General features: G+C 48.7%; 2 protein-coding genes across 24 annotated transcripts in view; one reads left to right on the forward strand and one right to left on the reverse strand.

The window, feature by feature from the left end:
- Positions 1-20,437, forward strand: part of CALM3 (calmodulin 3) — a 203,052-nt gene that overhangs the window by 70,039 nt on the left and 112,576 nt on the right. The window contains exon 1 of one of the 22 annotated variants that reach the window (XM_050772274.1): positions 5,364-5,367. The exons of 19 other annotated variants lie outside the window; for them this stretch is intronic. The gene's annotated coding sequence lies outside the window, so the exon portion shown is untranslated. Of the gene's footprint in view, positions 1-5,363; positions 5,368-18,699; positions 18,708-20,437 lie in introns of those variants that run through there. 2 more of the 22 variants (XM_050772294.1, XM_050772269.1) reach the window with 2 other exon arrangements.
- Positions 5,435-10,487, reverse strand: PNMA8A (PNMA family member 8A). 2 transcript variants are annotated; one of them, XM_050772227.1, is made up of 3 exons: positions 10,259-10,487; positions 8,659-10,036; positions 5,435-7,564 (listed from the first exon to the last, which is right to left on the reverse strand). In XM_050772227.1, the coding sequence occupies exons 2-3, from the start codon at positions 9,953-9,955 to the stop codon at positions 7,548-7,550; spliced, it is 1,314 nt and encodes a 437-aa protein (XP_050628184.1). In that variant the 5' UTR covers positions 9,956-10,036; positions 10,259-10,487; the 3' UTR covers positions 5,435-7,547. The 2 variants fall into 2 exon arrangements, with proteins under 2 accessions (XP_050628184.1, XP_050628185.1); XM_050772228.1 differs by having other exon boundaries at positions 10,180-10,265.

Genomic DNA, 20,437 nt, shown 5'->3' on the forward strand with positions numbered 1-20,437 from the left:
CATGCCCGGATCATTTTTGTATTTTTTGTAGAGAGGGGGTTTCACCATGTTGGTCAGGCTGGTCTCAAACTCCTGACCTCAGATGATCCACCCACCTCGACCTCCCGGAGTGTTGGGATTACAGGCGTGAGCCACGGCGCCCAGCCACATCAATATTGTATCAGTACTGCATTCCTGTTTATTGTTGGGTAAGGGTCCACTGAAGGGTTGCACTGATGCAGGATGGGCAAGCCCCCAAATTGAGGCTTAGTCCAGGAGGGTTCTTGGCTTCACCCTTGAAATAATTCAAGGGCAAGCTGGTGGTGGTAGCAACTTTTCTTGAGGCCGCGGTGCACACCCACAGCAGAGGGACTGCCCCTTGCAAAGCTGGGCTACCCCATAGACAGTGTGCCCAGAGGAGCAGCTCAGAGGCAGTGCTGCTGTCATATTTATACATACTTTTATTTTATTTTATTTTATTTTATTTTATTTATTTTTTTTTTTTTTGAGACGGAGTCTTGCTCTGTCGCCCAGGCTGGAGTGCAATGGCCAGATCTCGGCTCACTGCAAGCTCCACCTCCCGGGTTCACGCCATTCTCCTGCCTCAGCCTCCCGAGTAGCTGGGACTACAGGCACCCGCCACCTCACCCGGCTAGTTTTTTTTTGTATTTTTTATTAGAGACGGGGTTTCACCGTGTTAGCCAGGATGGTCTCGATCTCCTGACCTCGTGATCCGCCCGTCTCGGCCTCCCAAAGTGCTGGGATTACAGGCTTGAGCCACCGCGCCTGGCCACATACTTTTAATTATATGCAAATTAAGGGGTGATTTCTGCAGAAATTTCCAGGAAAAAGGTGGCAACTTCAGGGTTGTCAAGAGCATTGCCATGGAAAGGGGCATAACGTCCAGGTGTTACCATGGCAACGGTAAACTGGCATGGTACAGTGGTGGCCGTGTCTTCTAGAAAGCTGCTTCCACCCCAGACCTGTTTTAGCTTAGACAATTTGGTCCCGTGTCTAAGCCCTGCCTCTAGAGACGAGCCCCACCTCCTACCACAGTACCACTCCTAGTTATATACAAGAGAAATCTATGCCCACACAAAAACTGGTACACCCATGTTCATGGTGGTATTATTCAAAATAGTCAAAAAGTGGAGGCAACCCAAACGTGCGTCAACCAATGAATGGATATATAAAATGTGGTACAACATTTGGACTGCTTCCATATTTAGGCTATTATGAATAAGTATGCTATTATGAACATTTGTGTACACATCTTTGGTGGATATATATTTTCATTTATATTAGGCAAATACTTAGGAGTGGAATGGCTGGGTCATATGATAAGGGTATATATCTAACTTTTTTGTTTTTTTGAGACAGAGTCTCACTTTGTCACCCAGGCTCAAGTGCAGTGGCGTGATCGCGGCTCACCACAACCTCCATCTCCCAGGTTCCAGTGATTCTCCAGCCTCAGCCTCTGAAGTAGCTGGGATTACAGGAGCCCGCCACAACGACCAGCTAATTTTTTGTATTTTTTTTTTAGTAGGACGGGGTTTCACTATGTTGGCCAGGATGGTCTCGATCTCCTGACCTCATGATCCGCCCGCCTTGGCCTCCCAAAGTGCTGGGAGAGAAACACTAAATCTTACCCTGAGCACTCAGATGATGCCTCATGTCATGTTGCCAAGCTGAGACCTGCCACGCATTCTCTTGCTATTATGTGGCCATCAGGCCTGAACAAGAGCCAGGACCCAAGGGGTTTGCAAGAGTCACGTCTGAGTTTAATTAAGTGGGACAGATGTGCTCTTTAGAACCAGGACACCTGGGAGCAATTTTAAAGGTGCAGACATGCCCTGCCTGTGATGAACTTCAGCACAGTCCCCTAATCCTCTTAATTGTTCATACCATCACAAAAAGTGCAAATCTAAAAACAGAGATGAACTGAAAAAATTATTGCATTATCGTTAATCTGACCACAGTGGCTAATGTTGCTTGAATAATGCATTTGGGTGCTTTTAAAAGTCTGCAGTCAGCCTGGGCAACATGGCAAAACCCTGTTCCTACCAAAAAATACAAAAATGAGCTGGGCATGGCGGTTTGCAACTGTAGTCCCAGCTACATGCAGAGTGGCTGATATGAGAGGATGGCTTGAGCCTGGAAAGTCAAGGCTGCCGTGAACCAAGATTGCGCCACTGCACTTCAGCCTGGGTGACAGAGCGAAGAGATCCTGTCTCATTAAAAAAAAAAAAAAGTCTGCGATGTTTTATTTTTTAATGTGAGAAAATATTAAAAAGTACATTGGCCGGGTACAGTGGCTCAGGCCTATAATCCCAGCACTTTGGGAGGCCTAGGCAAGGCAGATCACGAGGTCAGGAGATCGAGACCATCCTGGCTAACACAGTGAAACCCCGTCTCTACCAAAAATACAAAAAAAAAAAAATTAGCCAGGCATGGTGGCGGGCGCCTGTAGTCCCAGCTACTCGGGAGGCTGAGGCAGGAGAATCACCTGAACCCGGGAGGCAGAGGTTGCAGTGAGCTGAGATCGGGCCATTGCACTACAGCCTGGGCAAAAACAACAAAACTCCCTAAAAAACAAAAACAAAAACAAAGCAAACAAACAAACAAAAACCACTATGCTGAGGAAAAGAAGTCAGACACCAAAAAAACCATATGCTATATGACTCTATTTATATGCAGTCCTGGGACAGACACACTGAGCTTTGGCTGGAAGAATCATTACAGGGCTCACCTCTGACAGCTGCGGCGGGGACCGACTGGGAAGGGGCCCAGGGAGGCTTTCTACGGTGATGATATTGTTCTGTATCTTGTTGCAGGCGTGGGTTACACAGGTACCTGTCTATGTCCAAACTCATCAGACTGTTCACTTAAGATCTGTCCATTTCACTGTATGTAAATGTTTTATTTTACCTAAAAAATGAAAATGTAAAAAAAAGGAATAAATGAATAAGTAAATCAACACAAACCAGGTCTTTCTCCTTGGCATCTCTGCTCACCCCAAATGGGCGGCTTTTTCTTGGGCCTCCAGGGCTTCCTGGGTCCAGCCACAGTCACCTCCCCACTAGGTTCCCAGCTGCCACCTCACCCTCTGCAGTCTGTTCCCAACCAGGCTTTCAGAGGGAGACTGGAACCAACCTACGTAGGATCGTGACGCTGTGCTCAACACCCTCCCACAGCTGCCATCTCTCAAATTAAAGCCAGAATACGTCCTGGCTGCACCTGTGGGGCCTTGCACACCAGCCTGCAAAGCCCCCAGCCTCTGCTCCTCCTCACCTCCTCCTTGCTTTCTTCTTTTATTTATTTTTTTTTGGAGATGGAGTCTTGCTCTGTTGCCCAGGCTGCAGTGCAGTGGCACAATCTCAGCTCACTGCAGTCTCAACCTCTCAGGTTCAAGCGATTCTCCGGCCTCAGCCTCCCAAGTAGCTGGGACCACAGGCACGCACCATCACACCTGGATAATTATTTTGTATTTTTAGTAGAGATGGGGTTTTACCATGTTGGCCAGGCTGGTCGTGAACTCCTGACCTCAGGTGATCTGCACGCCTCGGCCTCCCAAAGTGCTGGGATTACAGGCATGAGCCACCGTGCCTGGCCTTACTCATTTTCTCAAACAGATCAGCGCCTCCCTCCATGATGACTGCTCCCTCTGCCCAGGAGGCTGTCCTTGGCCAACTGCTTGTTTCACCCCTCACCCGCTTCAGGTCTATTCAGACATGGAGATCCTAGAGAGGCTCCCCCAACCGCTGTAGGCGGCAGCCAGCTGCTCCTGCACACTCACCTTGCCTGCCTCTCTTCCTGCTTTATTTTTCATGGCAGAGCTCTCCGGCCCCTCCGCCTGTATCTACATAAGGTCTGTCCTCACTTGAACGTTAGGTTCCAGACCAGGACTTGGTCTTGCTCCTGGCTGTCGTACAGCAGATTCTCAATGAACCTGGCTTGAATGACAGCATGGGCGACCAGGACACTTTGCTCTCCAGCCCTGCTGGTTGCATCCACAGCTCTCCATCTCCCTGCAAACACTCCGGGCCAGCCTCTCCCCAGACACACCCCTGAACAGAACACCTCCATCCGGGGCGATGAGGTTTCCTTGAAGACAGCTTTCATGTGCCCCAACCTTGGATTCCCCCCATTTTTAGGGCACGTAGGCCTGTCATACTTTACTGACAGCCTGGGTGTAACCAGAGTGACTATTATTGTGGGAGGTACTTACATATCTTGGCCAAACAGGGCTTTTCCCATTGTGGGGTGTGGGGCACCCAATAAAAAAACCTTCATCCAGATGCTTCTGAGTACACGGCAGTTCCTAACGAGCAACCTGTCCTCAAATCCCAGCTTCCCTTTTGATCTCTTTCGCATCTTTCCTCATAATCTCCATTCACTTTCACAAAACCTCAACCTGGACCCCGAAGGACACTTCCCTTTCCCTAAGCCTGAATTATTCCACCTGAAGCTCTCCAACCTGTACTATTCATAGAATTCTTGGCTGGGCGCGGTGGCTCATGCCTGTAATCCCAGCACTTTGGGAGGCTGAGGCAGGCGGATCACAAGGTTAAGAGACCGAGACCATCCTGGCCAACATGGTGAAACCCCATCTCTACTAAAAAAAATACAAAAATATTAGCTGGGTGTGGTGGCACACACCTGTAGTCCCAGCTACTCGGGAGGCTGAGGCAGGAGAATCGCTTGAACCTGGGAGGCAGAGGTTGCAGTGAGCCGAGATCATGCCATTATACTCCAGCCTGGCGAGAGCTAGACTCCATCTCAATTAAAAAAAAACCGAATTCTCAGGAGAAACTGTTTAAGATGGAGATTCCCAGGTACAACCCCCAAGAGATCCTGAGTCAGCAGGTGGGAACACGAAATGGTACCTTGAACAGATTCCAAGCAACTGACGTAGTGGCCACCCTGGTTCAGGAGTTCTTGGAGAGGGGCAGGGAGAGCCAGAAGAAAACTAAATTTTTAGCGAAAAGACCTCAGCTTCTGGCCTGGCGCGGTGGCTCACGCCTGTAATTCCAACAGTTTGGGAGGCCGAGGCGGGCAGATCACTTGAGCCCAGGAGGTAGAGGCTGCAGTGAGCTGAGATCGTGCCACTGACCTCTTGGCTTCTGTGTGAGGGAATAGGAGGGGAGCGAAAGGTTTTCATCTTCCAGCTGTTTATAAAAATATAAACTGGCACTTTGAGGTAATTTGCATCACCCAATACCTCTTCTAGAAACCCCAAGATCTGTGGGACGTCCTTCCACATCGGTGGAAAGCCATTCGCAAAGAGGACAAACAGTTTCTCCTCTCGTGGATCATTAACAGTTCTCAAAGCTTGAACCCGTATCTGATAACCAGTCATGTCTGGCTGGGGGCACTGTTTGAAGGGGGAACCCTTTCCTCAAATTTAATAGTCCATGCAATCCCCACCTACAAAAGAGAAAACTTAACAGGACACAATTTGCTAAACTTTATTTTATACATACACGTTTACATTTACTAGTCATGGTGTCAGCCTGTTAACACAATGAAGCCGTAATGGACCCGTTTTGAAATTAGAAGTTGGACAGTTGCAGGCTTTGGTCTCTTCAAGAGTGCAGTTCACCCCTGGGTTTCGTTTGGCACACACCCCAGGAGCACCTCGATGCACACAGCTGCGTAGCTGCTCTCTTTTCTCTTGTATTTTTCAGTCAGACTCATTCAGGATTTTGAAATGAATCACCACGAGAAATGTGTTTTAAAGCTGAATCACTGAGAACATCTAACAACTGTTCACATTCTTTAGCACAAAAACTGAAGTCGGAAAAGATGCCCTGAAAACTTGCAAGGGCTAATACTCTATGATAGAATATTACTACTGTTCACCATGTTAACACGTTTACTTGCTACCATACAACTGAAGCATCACGGCAGGACAAGAGCATGTGAATGACGAAAGGAAACTTGCTTTCAGGGCGTCAGATTATAGGACATGCACAGGACTGAATTTCTTCCACTTCTAACCTCGCTTATCAGTCGCATTTACAAGAAACTCAATTTTAAGCAAAGAGATGCCAGAAATAACTAACTCAAGATGTGTACAAAAACAAGTTAACCTATAAACACAAGGTAATATTCTGATAGTCTTCAATGTGACTGGTTTGCTTCCCAACATATCTGAGTAGTCACTTTTGAGTTTTTTAAACACGTGAAAAAAATAAATTCAGATTACATCTTTGTGGACATCTAGGATACAGTCTGGAAACCATTACCTCAGGAACCCTGCCCTCTCCCCTACACATGGGCACGCAATCACACACACACACACACACACACACAAATAATGACACGTGGTGGTCTGGTCTAATATAGTGTGTCTAAATTCAGAGGGCAGACATTAACAGCCTCGATCTCTGATCTCTTGACCTGGTTTTGTTTGTTTGTTTGTTTGAGACAGAGTCTCACTCTGTCGCCAGGCTGGAGTGCTGTGGCGCAATCTCGGCTCACTGCAACCTCCGCCTCCCGGATTCAAACAATTCTTCTGCCTCAGCCTCCTGAGTAGCTGAGATTACAGGCGTGCGCCACCACGCCCGGCTACTTTTTGTATTTTTAGTAGACCTGGGGTTTCACCATGTTGGTCAGGCTGGTCTCAAACTCCTGACCTTGTGATCCACCCACCTCGGCCTCCCGAAGTGCTGGGATTACAGGCGTGAGCCACCACGCCCAGCCAACAGCCAAGTTTTAAAATATTCTTTCCCCTCTTATATATAACGTGAGTAGTGACCTTCTGCTACAAAGATGGTGACAGTTTGGTGCAAAGATGGTGACAGTTTGGTAGATGGATGGAATTACAGCTGGGGACCTAGGAATACCTGCATCCTTCCCTACAATCACCCCGCTTCCCCACAGGATTCCTGAGAGGGCTCATCCCAAATGGGAATCAAAGTGCCATTTTTACTAACAGACTCTAAAACTCAAAGACTTCAAGGTCTAGGCAGACATTCTTTTTCTCTAAAACTAACTCTTGGGACCTCCTGGCTAGATAACTGGAGGATGGAAGCTGGAGACTGAAGGGGCAATGAAGCCAGGTTTGCAGTGAAGGTCCTGGCTTAACTTACCCCGCTGGTTACACGAGAGAAAGGCGGGAGGAAGAATACAGCGGGGCCACCCAGCTCTTCCAAACGCCAGGGCCTGCAGAGGTTGCTGACCATTCCGAGTAGGGAGCAAGGCGTGGAGGAGAAAGGCTGAACATGGATGAGTGTAACAGTGACCCTGCTCATGCATAAAGGGGAATTAATGTTCTAGAATTTTCCCAATCTTCTTACCAACTCTCCTGACTCCGAAGGGAAGGTGAGTAGAGGAGGTGGTGAAATGGCAGGCCTGGTAGAGAAAAGGGCATAGAGGTCTACCACCCTTCCCCAACTCCCTCCCACCCAAGACCTCACCTATCGTTTACCTCAGAGCCAGATCTCTATCAACAGGGTCCCTAAGAGAGTCCAAAGTCTTATTTTATTCAGTGACAAGAGAAAACTTGGTTGACTTGGAACTTCTTCCTTGTTCTTTCAACTCCTCAGTACGGGTGGTCCCCCAGATCAGACCTTTCTGGATTCTGCAAATAAATGAGAGAACAGCTCAAGAAGGGAAGCAGAGAGGTGTCATTAGGAAATACATTACTTCCAAGAAACTTCTGGGTCCCTGAACATTTCTATTCCCCATCCAGGCCTCTAGAAAATTCCACCCTTAAAGCCACATACCCTGCAAACACCATAACTCCAAAGGATTTTTTTTTTTTTTTTTTTTTTTTTGGGACAGGGTCTCACTCTATCGCCCAGGCTGGGGTGCAGTGGTGTGATCTTGGCTCCCTGCAACCTCCACTTCCTAGGTTCGAGCAATTCTCATGCCTCGGCCTCCCCAGCAGCTGGAATTACAGGTGCCCACCACCATGCCCAGCTAATGTTTGTATTTTTAGTAGAGATGGGGTTTCACCATGTTGGCCAGGCTAGTCTCAAACTCCTGACAACAGATGATCTGCCCACGTTAGCCTCCCAAATCATTAAATTCTTTTTTTTTCTTTTTTGGAGATAGAGTCTCACTCTGTCACCCAGACTAGAGGGCAGTGGCACAATCTACGCTCACTGCAACCTCCACCTCCCGGGTTCTAGAGATGCTCCTGCCTCAGCCTCCCCAGTAGCTGGGATTACAGGCGTACGCCACCACGCCCAACTAATTTTTTGTATTTTTAGTAGAGACGGGGTTTCACCATGTTGGCCAGGCTGGTCTTGAACTCCTGACCTCAGGCGATCTGCCCACCTTGGCTTCCCAAAGTGCTGGGATTACAGGTGTGAGCCACCAAGCCTGGGCCCAAACCATTAAATTCTCATCAAGGAAGATGGGTCAGAGGTAGTGGCAAATGACCACAGTGACACTCATTGATAAACAACCGGTTGGTGGGTTTGCTCTGTCATCTCCTGCCCACCAGATGTTCCCAGCATCAGCCTTCAGGGGCTCCTGGGAGGGCAGTCTGGGCTCTTACCCTCCTCAACTGGTGTGTCATCCACCTCCCGCCATGCACCAGGGTCCTCCTCATCACCCGCTTGACCCACCACCTCCTCAGGTTCCTCTGCCCCCACCTGTCACTCCTAGCTAGTCCTGCCTCATCCACTTGCTGGATGACAGCCCAGTCACTTCTGCTGTCATTCTCACCATTGGTGGCACGCCGAGGAGAGCCTTCTGGCTTGGCCTTCAGATCCCTAGAAGTTGAGGCTGTTGCCTCGGCAGACTGCTGGCCTCGAGGGGCTTTCTGAACTAATGCCTCCCTTCTTGAGCCCGGCCCTTTCTTTGGCATCACCGACTTCTTCCTGCCGTCTTCTGAGTCGACCAAGACGTAAGAGACAGGGCCCAAGCTCACCTTCTTCTTCTTCCTCATGGGGTTCTTGGCAGAGACCCAGGCCATGGCCTTCTTCTTTGGTGGGCTTTCATGGCCACCATCTTGGTCTGACTCAGAGGCGCCTCCTGGGCTCTCGGCTTCTGCCCGAGCATCCTGAGATGGCTCTCTGGGACCCTTCCAGGCACATTTCGCCATGGGCTTCTTCAAAGCCAACTCCTCCTGCTTCACACAGGGCTTTCTGCTGCCCTTGATCGGCTCTGAGATTGCCATGCTTTCAGCATCACCCGCCTCAGGATCCTCCAAGTTGGCTGTGCTGTTGGAATTGATGCCTTTGGGTTTTTTCCAGGGCACTGCTTCCTGCTTGGGGTTCTTCTTCTGCTTCTTTCTCCTGGAGCGAGTCTTAGCTCCAGCCTTGCGAACCAAAGGTTTGGGAGGGTCATGCTGGTCTTCCGTGGCATTCCAGTTGTTGGGGTTCTCCGTCTTTAAGGCAGAACCCACCTCTGCTGCAAGCCCCGGTTCTTTCTTGACCTTCTTCCCTGCTGCTAAAGCCCAGGCTGTCATCTCCTCGAACTCAGCGGCCTCGTGGGCCCTGGCTTCCTCCCGGCTGCGGATCTCAGCATCCATGCAGAAGATGATCTGTACCACCGCTCCCAGAAGCACCCCCAAAGCTTCTGCCCAGTTCTCTGGCGGCTGATGCTGGTTCTGGGACAGTGTGGGGTGGTTAAGCTGGAGCAGGCGGACCACATCCTCCCAGGTGCGTCCCTCGGCATCCAGGAATTCATTCAGATTTTTTAAAAACTCAGCATCCTGGGTAGGGTCTCTACAGACCACTCTCCAGACACCACCCCTTCCTGGGAATTCACGGGGGATGGTGCTCAGATTCACACCTTCACCAACCTCAATGAGGGCAGCTTTAACATTCTCTTCCCTCACAAAAATCTTGTTGAGCACGCGGTACGGGCCCAGTGGGGAGAGGACCCCATTCAAGGTCTCCTCAATTTCTGCTTGGCCACAGTCCTCTGGGATGCCTGTGACCAACAAGGACCTGTGGATGTCCACTTCCATTCCCCTGCACCAATCCTCCAGAAGGTTCATCGCCATGGTCTTGGACATTTAGCGGCTTTGACCCTACTACGTGTAGTAAAGAGTCTACTAGGTGGGCGTGGGCTGCAGCGGTCCCCAAAAACAGTAATCCTGCAAGGTGAAAAGGGAGCAAGGTCAGGTTTCCAGAAAGATGGCCAAGCTCACAGATCCTAGCTGCCCCCTCCGCGGCTGGCCTGCAGGAGGCCTCGCGCTTTCCCAACACCCTCCTCCCCAACCCAGACCCCGGTGCTCACACGTGTCCCAGAATCTGCAGCAAAAGGCTCTCGGTTCCTCCCCCGGGCCTGACGCTCCGCCTGCCCGGCCGGGACTTACTTGGCAGCCCAGCCTCTGACCGCCCAGCCAGGCCAAGGAGGGGCAGCCGGAATGCAGCTGTTTCCCAGTCGCTGGCTCCGGCTACCCCAGCACCGCTGTTAGAGGCAGAAAGGACCAAGAAGGCGCCGTCCGCCCCCACTCCGGCCCGGGCGGGTCACGCGGCGTCCAGCCTCGATCCTGTTAGCTGCGCTGAGCCAAGGCTGGCGTCGCAGCGCGCGCCTGCGCACTGGCTCCCGCACCGCCGCTCGGGGGTCTTGGGCTGCGCAGGTGCCGACGTCTCCATGGCAACCGGGCGTGGGTTGCTATCCCTCAGCCAGGCCTGTGTGCCGCCTTTGCAACTGGGCCTGGGGAGCCGGGTGCAAGAGTGGCCTTTTCAGGTTGCAGAGCAAGGGGGTCTGGATACATCCCGGTGGCGCCTCCACGGAGGCCCACTCTTTCCACCCAACTGGCCCTCGAGAACGGGGATTAGGTCGCTGAGAAGCGCTAACATCTATGGGTGCACCCACTGACTCTATTATCCTCTGCTCCACTGTTGGATTCACCCAACGCAACTCTTGGAAGACACTAGAAATCAAGGAAGGAGGAAAACGAGGCTTTAATCTTCTTGGGTTCCTCTAAAAAAAAAAGCCACAGCTCCTGTTGGGCTTGTAGCCTTCTCTGATACAAGCTCCTGAGTTCTTCTAGGAATTTCCAGAAACTTCTAGAAATTTCACTCTCGTCCCCGACCCCTTCTAGCATGAGGATAATGCCTCTCTTTTTCTTGTTTCCTCAGCGTGATGCAGGGCAGGTTCTTGGCGTCCTCCAGGCAGGGGACAATGTTACAGCTTAGTGACTGCCCCTACAGATAAGTGTTAGTCCAAACTGCAACCATTTTGTAAGCCCCCCACTATTTTGCAGGTCTTTGTCAAAGTGAAATATTCCACGAGGGTGCCGGCTGTGAGAAACATCCTGCCTAACCACCTGACCACAAGGTGGACAAAGGCCCAACTAAATAAACATCCCGATCATATTCTGCCGGGAGAAAGTGCAAAGACCACCACATTCCACCAGAACAAGGGCCAGAACCTCCTCAACATGGAACCACCTTATCAATATCCTGCTGGGCAGCAAGCCATACTGCCCAGACCCCTCCAACCCATAACTATAAGTACCCCCAGCCTATAAGCAGGGGTGGGCTCTGGCACTAGGCTCGTTCCCAACTCCCACAGGTGTCTGCAGTATACCTGGGTTGCTGTTGAGCCGCCTTCTGTCTGTGTCTTTCTTTAACCCTCACCTTCCCTCCAAAATCTAACGAGGAGGGCTACCCTCTAGGCAGTGTGCTGAGAATAGCAGCTCAGGGGCAAGGCTGCAGTCACATGTTTACCCACTTTTAATGACATGCTAATTAAGGGGTGGGTTTTCAGAATTAGCTAGCAAATTGGCAGTAACTTATGGGTGTTGCCATGGCAATGGTAAACTGTCATGGTGCTGGCGGGCATGTATTATGGAGAAGGGCTTTCGGTGCCTTTTCAAGGTTTTGGTCAGTCTTCAGTGTGGTCCTCAGTGGTGTCCCCTGGGCCTCCTACCTCAACCTTGCTGCCCATGAGCAAGAACTTGGTTAATAGTATATTAAAGCCGGGCGCTGTGGCTCACACATGTAATCCCAACACTTTGGGAGGCTGAGGAGGGCGGATCACTTGAGCTTGGGAGTTTGAGACCAGCCTGGGCAGCATGGGAAAAGCCCGTCTCTACCACAAACGCAAAAAATTAGCCAGGTGCAGATATTTATTTGAGAGCTTCAGCGTATGAGCAGTGAGTATTCAAAGCGGTGGGACTCCGTGTAGCTACCTAGGGAAAGGCTTAGAGAAGGAGGTCACGGACAGTGCCCTGGGAACTCTGTGCTGAAGAAGAGAAGGAGGCAGCGAAGGAGACTAGGAAGGAGTGAACAAGGAGTTGGGAGGTGACCCAGGACAGTGTAGCTGGAGAAAGTTTGTCCAGAGGGATAGAGGGGTCAGCCATGTTAAATGCTACCAAGAGAAAGAGCAAAATGAAGTCAAAGATGTACTATTCACTTTGGAAAGATGTAGACCATCAGTGACTTGAATAAGAGTTACCATAGAGGGCTGGGCGCAGTGCTCACGCCTGTAATCCCAGCACTTTGGGAGGCCGAGGCGGGCGGTCACGAGGTCAGGAGATTGAGACCATCCTGGCTAACACGGTGAAACCCCCATCTCTACTAAAAATACAAAAAAAATTAGCCGGGTGTGGTGGCGGGCGCCTGTAGCCGCAGCCACTCGGGAGGCTGAGGTAGGAGAATGGCGTGAACCTGGGAGGCGGAGCTTGCGGTGAGCTGAGATGGCGTCACTGCACTCCAGTCTGGGCGACAGAGTAAGACTCAGTCTCAAAAAAAAAAAAAAAAAAAAAAGAATTATTCTAGAGAAGTAGTTGGGATCCCCATGGGAATGGGAAGAGGAACCTCTGCATCCAGGACATCTGGGTCCAGGAATGCTAGTAGGAGTGAAGGTAGGAAAACGAAGACAGGCCAGGCATGGTGGCTCACACCTGTAATCCCAGCACTGTGGGAGGCCGAGGCAGGCAGCTCACCTGAGATCAGGGGTTCAAGACCAGCCTGGCCAACATGGAGAAACCCCGTCTCTACTACAAATACAAAAATTAGCCGGGCATGGTGGCGCATGCTTGTAATCCCAGCTACTTGTGAGGCTGAGGCAGGAGAATCACTGGAACCCAGGAGGTGGAGGTTGCGGTGAGCCGAGACTGTGCCATTGCACTCCAGCCTGGGCGACAAGAGTGAAACTCCGTCTCACAAACAAACAAAAAATAAGTACATTATTTTAAAAAAATAAATAAATATAGGTTAAAATAGTGAATTTTATGTTACATGTAATTTACTACAAAAGTGAACAAATAATGCGTTACAGAATGGAGAGATGGGGGCAAGGTAGGGAGAGAAACGCCTTCAGCTTTGCCTCAAAAGCCAGGTGTCAGCTTCCTGCAGAACCAATACGCCTAACAGTCCTGGCTGCCCCTTGAGGAATGCCACTCAACCCCGGTGCGTGCACACAGAATCAAAGTTCTGGAACTTTCTCTTCGAGGAGAAAAGAAGATATCTCAGTGTGTTTGAAAATTCTGCTAAGTTGTCAGACCAAAAAATAAATAAATAAATAAGGCCGGGCGCGGTGGCTCAAGCCTGTAATCCCAGCACTTTGGGAGGCCGAGACGGGCGGATCACGAGGTCAGGAGATCGAGAGACGATCCCGGCTAACATGGTGAAACCCCGTCTCTACTAAAAAATACAAAAAAATAGCCGGGCGAGGTGGCGGGCGCCTGTAGTCCCAGCTACTCGGGAGGCTGAGGCAGGAGAATGGCGTAAACCCGGAAGGCGGAGCTTGCAGTGAGCTGAGATCCGGCCACTGCACTCCAGCCTGGGTGACAGAGCAAGACTCCGTCTCAAAAAAATAAATAAATAAAAATAAATAAATAAATAAATAAATAAACGAACCAATAGAAGAAGAAAATCATCAATCTGGATGGGATAAAAAGTAAATTTGTACTAGCAGTGGATTGTAAAACGTCATAACTAAAATGAGATGGAATGGATGTTTGCTGAATCTCAGAGGCTTTTGCTATGTTTGCCAAGTAGTTTTACAAATGCGGGTGCTTGTTTGTGATGCAGGCTGCAGACAAAGTTGCTGCAGTGGAAACTGAGTCACACAGTGGGGTGTTGGAGGAGGAATGTGACCCTCAGGTACAGGGAAATTAGACACTCTCCGTTTTTTCTTATCTCTTTTTCAGTTATTTATTTTGGCATGCAAGGGAATGATAGACACTGAGGTTTGATAAATATTGGATTTTTTTTTTTTTTTTTTTTTTTTTTTTTTTTTTTTTTTTTGAGACGGAGTCTCGCTCTGCCGCCCAGGCTGGAGTGCAGTGGCCGGATCTCAGCTCACTGCAAGCTCCGCCTCCCGGGTTCACGCCATTCTCCTGCCTCAGCCTCCGGAGTAGCTGGGACTACAGGCGCCCGCCACCGCGCCCGGCTAGTTTTTTGTATTTTTTAGTAGAGACGGGGTTTCACCGTGTTAGCCAGGATGGTCTCGATCTCCTGACCTCGTGATCCGCCCATCTCGGCCTCCCAAAGTGCTGGGATTACAGGCTTGAGCCACCGCGCCCGGCCAAATATTGGATTTTTAAATGCAGTGATACTCAAAGTGACTACCTCTGGGGAGACGAAGAGGGCAAATCATATGGGAGGTGGGACACAGCCTGTTTAAACAATAATTTGGTTTAAAGATGTGTAAATAAATTTAGCATAGTATTAAGATTTGATAAATAATGGCAAGGGATACATAAGGGTTAATTACATAAATCTCTTTTTTTTTTTTTTTCTGAGACAGAGTCTCACTCTGTCCCCCAGGCTGGAGTGCAGTGGTGCACTCAGCCTCCACCTTCCGGGTTCAAGAGATTCTCCTCCCTTAGCCTCCTGAGTAGCTGGGATTATAGGCACGCACCACCACACCAAGCTAATTTTTGTATTTTTAGTAGAGACGGGGTTTCCCCATGTTGCCCAGGTTGGTCTCAAACTCCTGACCTCAAGTGATCCACCTGCCTCAGCCTCCCAAAGTGCTGGGATTGGCCGGGCGCGGTGGCTCAAGCCTGTAATCCCAGCACTTTGGGAGGCCGAGGCGGGTGGATCACGAGGTCAGGAGATCGAGACTATCCTGGCTAACATGGTGAAACCCCGTCTCTACTAAAAATACAAAAAACTAGCTGGGCGTGGTGGCGGGCGCCTGTAGTCTCAGCTACTTGGGAGGCTGAGGCGGGAGAATGGCGTGAACCCGGGAGGCGGAGCTTGCAGTGAGCCAAGATCACGTCACTGCACTCCAGCCTGGGAGACACAGCGAGACTCCATCTCAAAAAAAAAAAAAAAAAAAAAACACAAAGTGCTGGGATTGCAGACATGAGCCACTGAGCCCAGCCAATAATGCTTAAAAAAAAAAAAAAAGTGTAAATAAATTTAGCATAGTATTATAGTATTAAGATTTGATAAAGAATGGCAGGGGATGCATGAGGGTTAGTTATATAAATATCTTTTTTTTTTTTTTTTTGAGACTGTGAGTCTCACTCTGTCACCCAGGCTAGAGTGCAGTGGCGTGGGTAGCCTCTGCCTCCCAGGTTTAAGCAATTCTCCTGCCTCAACTTCTCAAGTAGCTGGGATTACAGGGAACTGTCACCATGCCTGGTTAATTTTTGTACTTTTTTTTTTTTTTTTGTTGAGACAGAGTCTCGCTCTGTCGCTCAGGCTGGCGTGCAGGGGCACGATCTCGGCTCACTGTAGGTTCTACCTCCGGGGTCCACGCCATTCTCCTGCCTCAGCCTCCCAAGTAACTGGGACTACAGGCGCCCGCCACCACGCCCGGCTAATTTTTTGTATTTTTAGTAGAGACGGGGTTTCACTGTGTTAGCCAGGATGGTCTTGATCTCCTGACCTCGTGATTCGCCCGCCTCAGCCTCCCAAAGTGTTGGAATTACAGGCATGAGCCACCGCACCCAGCTTTTTTTCTTCTTGAGACAGGATCTTGCTCTGCCTCCCAGGCTACAGTGCAGTGGCAGGATCACGGCTCACTGCAGCCTCAACCTCCTGGGCACAAGCGAGCCTCCTGCCTCAGCCTCCTGAGTAGTTGGGACCACAGGCATGTACCACCATGCCCAGCTAATTTAAAAAATTTTTTCATAGGGACAGGGTCTCACTATGTTCAGTAAGATGGTCTCCAACTCCTGGCTCAAGTGATCCTCCTGTCTCAGCCTCCCAAAGTTCTGGAATTACAGGCATGAGCCACTGTGGCCAGTCAATTCTCTATTCTTGACTTTGAGTTTGGAATATTCCACAATTTTTATTTTATTTTATTTTATTTTATTTTATTTTATTTTATTTTATGAGATGCGGTTTTTTTATTTTATGAGGCTGGAGTGCAGTGGCTCAATCATAGCTCACTGCAGCCTTCATCTCTTGGGCTCAAGCGATCCTCTGAACTCAGTCTTCCAAGTAGCTGGGACTACAAGCATGTGCCACCACGCCCAGCTAATTTTGTATTTTTAGTAGAGATGGGGTTTCTCCATGTTGGTCAGGCTGGTCTCGAACTCCCGACCTCAGGTGATCCGCCCATCTTGGCCTCCCAAAGTGCTGGGATTACAGGTATGAGCCATTACACCTGGCTTCTTTTTTTTTTTTTTTTTTTTTTGAGACAGAGTCTTGCTCTGTCTCCCAGGCTGGAGTGCAGTGGCACACTGCCTCCCAGGTTCAAGCAATTCTCCTGCCTCAGCCTCTCAAGTAGCTGGGACTGCAGGCGTGCACCACCACACTTGACTAATTTTTGTATTTTTAGTAGAGACGGGGTTTCTCCATGTTGGCCAGGCTGGTCTCAAACTTCTGAGCTCAAGTGATCCTCCTGCCTCGGCCTCCCAAAGTGCTGGGATAACAGGCATGAGCCATTGCACCTGGCCATGTTTTTGTCATTACTTTCAATGGCAAAAACTGCAATTAATTTTGCATTAGCCTAAATATTATAAAGGTACAATTATGTGTGTATATGAGTGTGTGTGAGAGAAGTGGAGTCAGCTGCCTGCCTGCTTTCCCGTTAAAGAGCCACCATGATTGCTAGCTGATTTAAAAATAGTTGAAGCACTCTTAAGAGGAATCAGTACAGTGGTTTCCATGACAACATGAGGTGCTGTGGTTTCCAAGGCAACAGGTGGCACTGTGGTTTCCATGACAGAGCATCCCTGCAGCCCCAACCCTCCGCTCCATCTCTTCACTTCCAGTTTAGGGTTCTCCTTCCATCCTCTTCCGCTGTGTTTCACCTTTGGGTTTTTGTTTTGCCCTGCTGTGTATTTTCAATGAGCCCACAGAGTTTCCATAAACACTGAATCCAAAGAAAGTCCAGGGGGCTCTAGATGTTTCCTCCTGAGTCAGTTGTAACAACCCACCATGGTGGTTCTGTGACCTACCCTGGCTGGCTCTGTCCCATTGGTTCTGTGAGAGCCCCTTCTTGCTCCAGAGTTTCCTTTTTTAAATTATTTTTTTCTTTTCTTTTCTTTTTAATTGAGGCAGAATCTTGCTCTGTCACTCAGGCTGGAGTGCAGTGGTGCGATCTCGGCTGGGATTACAGGTGCATGCCACCACGCCCAGCTAATTTTTGTATTTTTAGCAGAGACGGGGGTTTCACTATGTTGACCAGGCTGGTCTCGAACTCCTGACCTCAGGTGATCCACCCGCCTCGGCCTCCCAAAGTGCTGGGATTCCAGGTGTGAACTACCGCACCTGGCTTTATTTTCTATTATATATACGTGTGTGTGTGTCTCCTAGGTCACAGCAAAATGTATTTCTTGTCATGGATCATGATCAGACATGCATGACAGCCACTGCCATAGGTTAATTACCTAGTCCCCTATGGATGGCTATGCTGGTTGTTTTCTATTTTCTGGTATTTCAAATGAAAAGCTGAAAAGGGCTGGTGGCTGATGCCCTATAAGGCAGCTATGTTGCTTGGATTCAGGTGTGACTTGTTAATTTGTTTGAAAATACAGCCAGGCGCGGGGGCTCACCCCTGGAATCCCAGCACTTTGGGAGGCCGAGGTGGGCGGCTAACACGGTGAAACCCCTACTCTACTAAAAATACAAAAATTAGCCACGCCTGTAGTCCCAGCTACTCGGGAGACTCAGGCAGGAGAATCGCTGGAACCCAGGAGGTGGAGTTTGCAGTGAGCCGAGATCACACCACGGTAGTCCAGCCTGGGCGACAGAGCAAGACTCTGTCTCAAAAAATAAAAATAAAATAAAATAAAAAATGAAATGAAATGAAATAAAATAAAATAAAATAAAATAAAATAAAATAAAATAAGCCCGAGACGGGAGGATTGCTTGAGCCCAGGAGTTCAAGGCTGGGCAACATAGGGAGACACCCGCCCTCCCACCAACCCTGTGTCTATTTGTAAGATAAAAAATTAAGAACGGTCGGGTGCAGTGGCTTATGCCTGTGATCCCAGCACTTTGGGGGGCTGAGGTAGGCGGATCACGAGGTCAAGAGATCAAGACCATCCTGCCAACATGGTGAAACCCAGTCTCTACTAAAAATACAAAAATTAGCTGGGCGTGGTGGCGGGTGCCTGTAGTCCCAGCTACTCAGGAGGCTGAGGAAGGAGAACCGCTTGAACCCAGGAGGTAGAGGTTGCAATGAGCCGAGATCGCACCACTGCACTCCAGCCTGGGCAACAGAGTGAGATTCTGTCTCCAAAAACAAACAAACAAATAAAGGCCAGTGCTTTTATACCACAATCCTGGCAACTCTATCCTGGGCCATTCTGAGTTTGTTCTCTCTCTCTCTGGAAATAACCAGTAAAACCTTAGGATTATGCCACAGGAGGGGAGATGTGTTCTCATCTGAGCCGGGGGGGGGTGGGGGGGGGGGGGGGGGGGGGGTCGGGTTACAGCCACAGCTGCAGGCCCTGAATTTCTTTCTGACAGAAAAAACACTGGCAGCTGTCTCCACTCTCTGCAGTGAGGGAACAGCATTCCAAGTGAGGAATTGTGGCCAGGAAACCGAGAGGCCCCATGTCCTTTTTCTTTTTTTAATGTATTTTTTCTAAAACACACACACACACACACACACACACACACACACACACACACACACACACACACAGAGCAATCCACCAATAGGATTGCATTCATATTCAAACATAATCAAATCTACTGTGTTAAGAAATTCATAGTTGGTTAATAAACAAAACGGAATATTATTTATCCCTGGGGCAGGGAGGGATTTGGGATGGCCAGAGCACGTGAGGGGCTTCTGGGAGGACAATGATTTCTAGATGAGATGACAGTAACGTGGGATTTGCTATGTAATTATTTGCCAAATCATATGTTTGTGTTTAGGGCACATTTCTGGATGCATGTTACGTATTCTAAAATTGTAAAAAATGTTTTTTGAAAAAACACAGCTGCACATTCAGGGTTAGAGCGGTGAAATAAATGTTATCACTGTTTTTTCTAGAATATTCTATGGCTGAAAAGCTGAACCCAGCAGTACAAGTACACGTTTTTAAAAAGACTAATAAACCAAATGCACAGAACACAGTCAGGTGAAGCTTCTCTCATTTGTTACGGAGGTTGGTCGTATTTCTTCCTGGTGCCTGGAAGACGTCACATGGTCAGAACACAGTCTTGGCTGGTGACGATTCCTGATTTTTGTCTGAAATCCTTGGCCAAAGAAAAGAAAGAAAACGAATGAGTCTCTTTATTTTTTTAAAAAAGAAGGTTTGTATCATATTTCTCGAATTCTAAATGTACATTTGTGTTTGACAAAAGTGATAAATATCTACTTAAAGAGATAACACAGGAGAAAAACAGCTGGCAAACCAAATTTAATAAACGTAATGAAGAGTTTACATTGCGTTATATGGGAGGAGATCATATTCTCTTGTTATGGGGGAATCATATTGTCTTGTGGGCTTGAAGGATGTCACACAAAGGAAATAAGAATCACATACATTTACCGACAGTCCTGACCAACATGATGAAACCCCGTCTCTACTGAAAATACAAAATTAGCCGGGCATGGTGGCAGGCCCTTGTAATCCCAGCTACTTGGGAGGCTGAGGCAGGAGAAACGCTTGAACCCAGAAGGCGGAGGTTGCAGCTAGCCGAGATTGCACCACTGCACTCCAGCCTGAGAGACACAGTGAGACTCTGTCTCAAAGAAACAAAAACAAAACAAAACAAAACAAGAAAAGAATCACATAAATTTAAACCCTAAATGCAAGGAAATAGGCTAGGTAGGACATTAGGACCGAGGGGTCACCCTAATTAGGAACAGAAACGTATGATCCAAGAATAGAGAGATTTCTTTCCAACTGAAACAAGATTTCTGCAGGAATGAGGCCATCTTTCAGGCCCACCCACTCACCCTGGGGAAAGGTTTTTAGCTTAGAGTTTGAAGAGAAAAATGAATCATTTGGACATTGTTTCTCTTTTTCCCTCCCCTTGGCTAGAGCTGATATTTCCATTAAAATGCTCCACGTCCATCCCACCCTACTTCGTCTACTTGCTTTTTTTTTTTTTTTCCCCTAGCACCATTTATATAGATATTCTTTTTTTTTTTTTTTTTTTTTTTTTTTTTTTTT

This window comes from Macaca thibetana, chromosome 19 (genome assembly GCF_024542745.1).
Source record: "Macaca thibetana thibetana isolate TM-01 chromosome 19, ASM2454274v1, whole genome shotgun sequence".
Lineage (NCBI taxonomy): Eukaryota > Metazoa > Chordata > Mammalia > Primates > Cercopithecidae > Macaca > Macaca thibetana.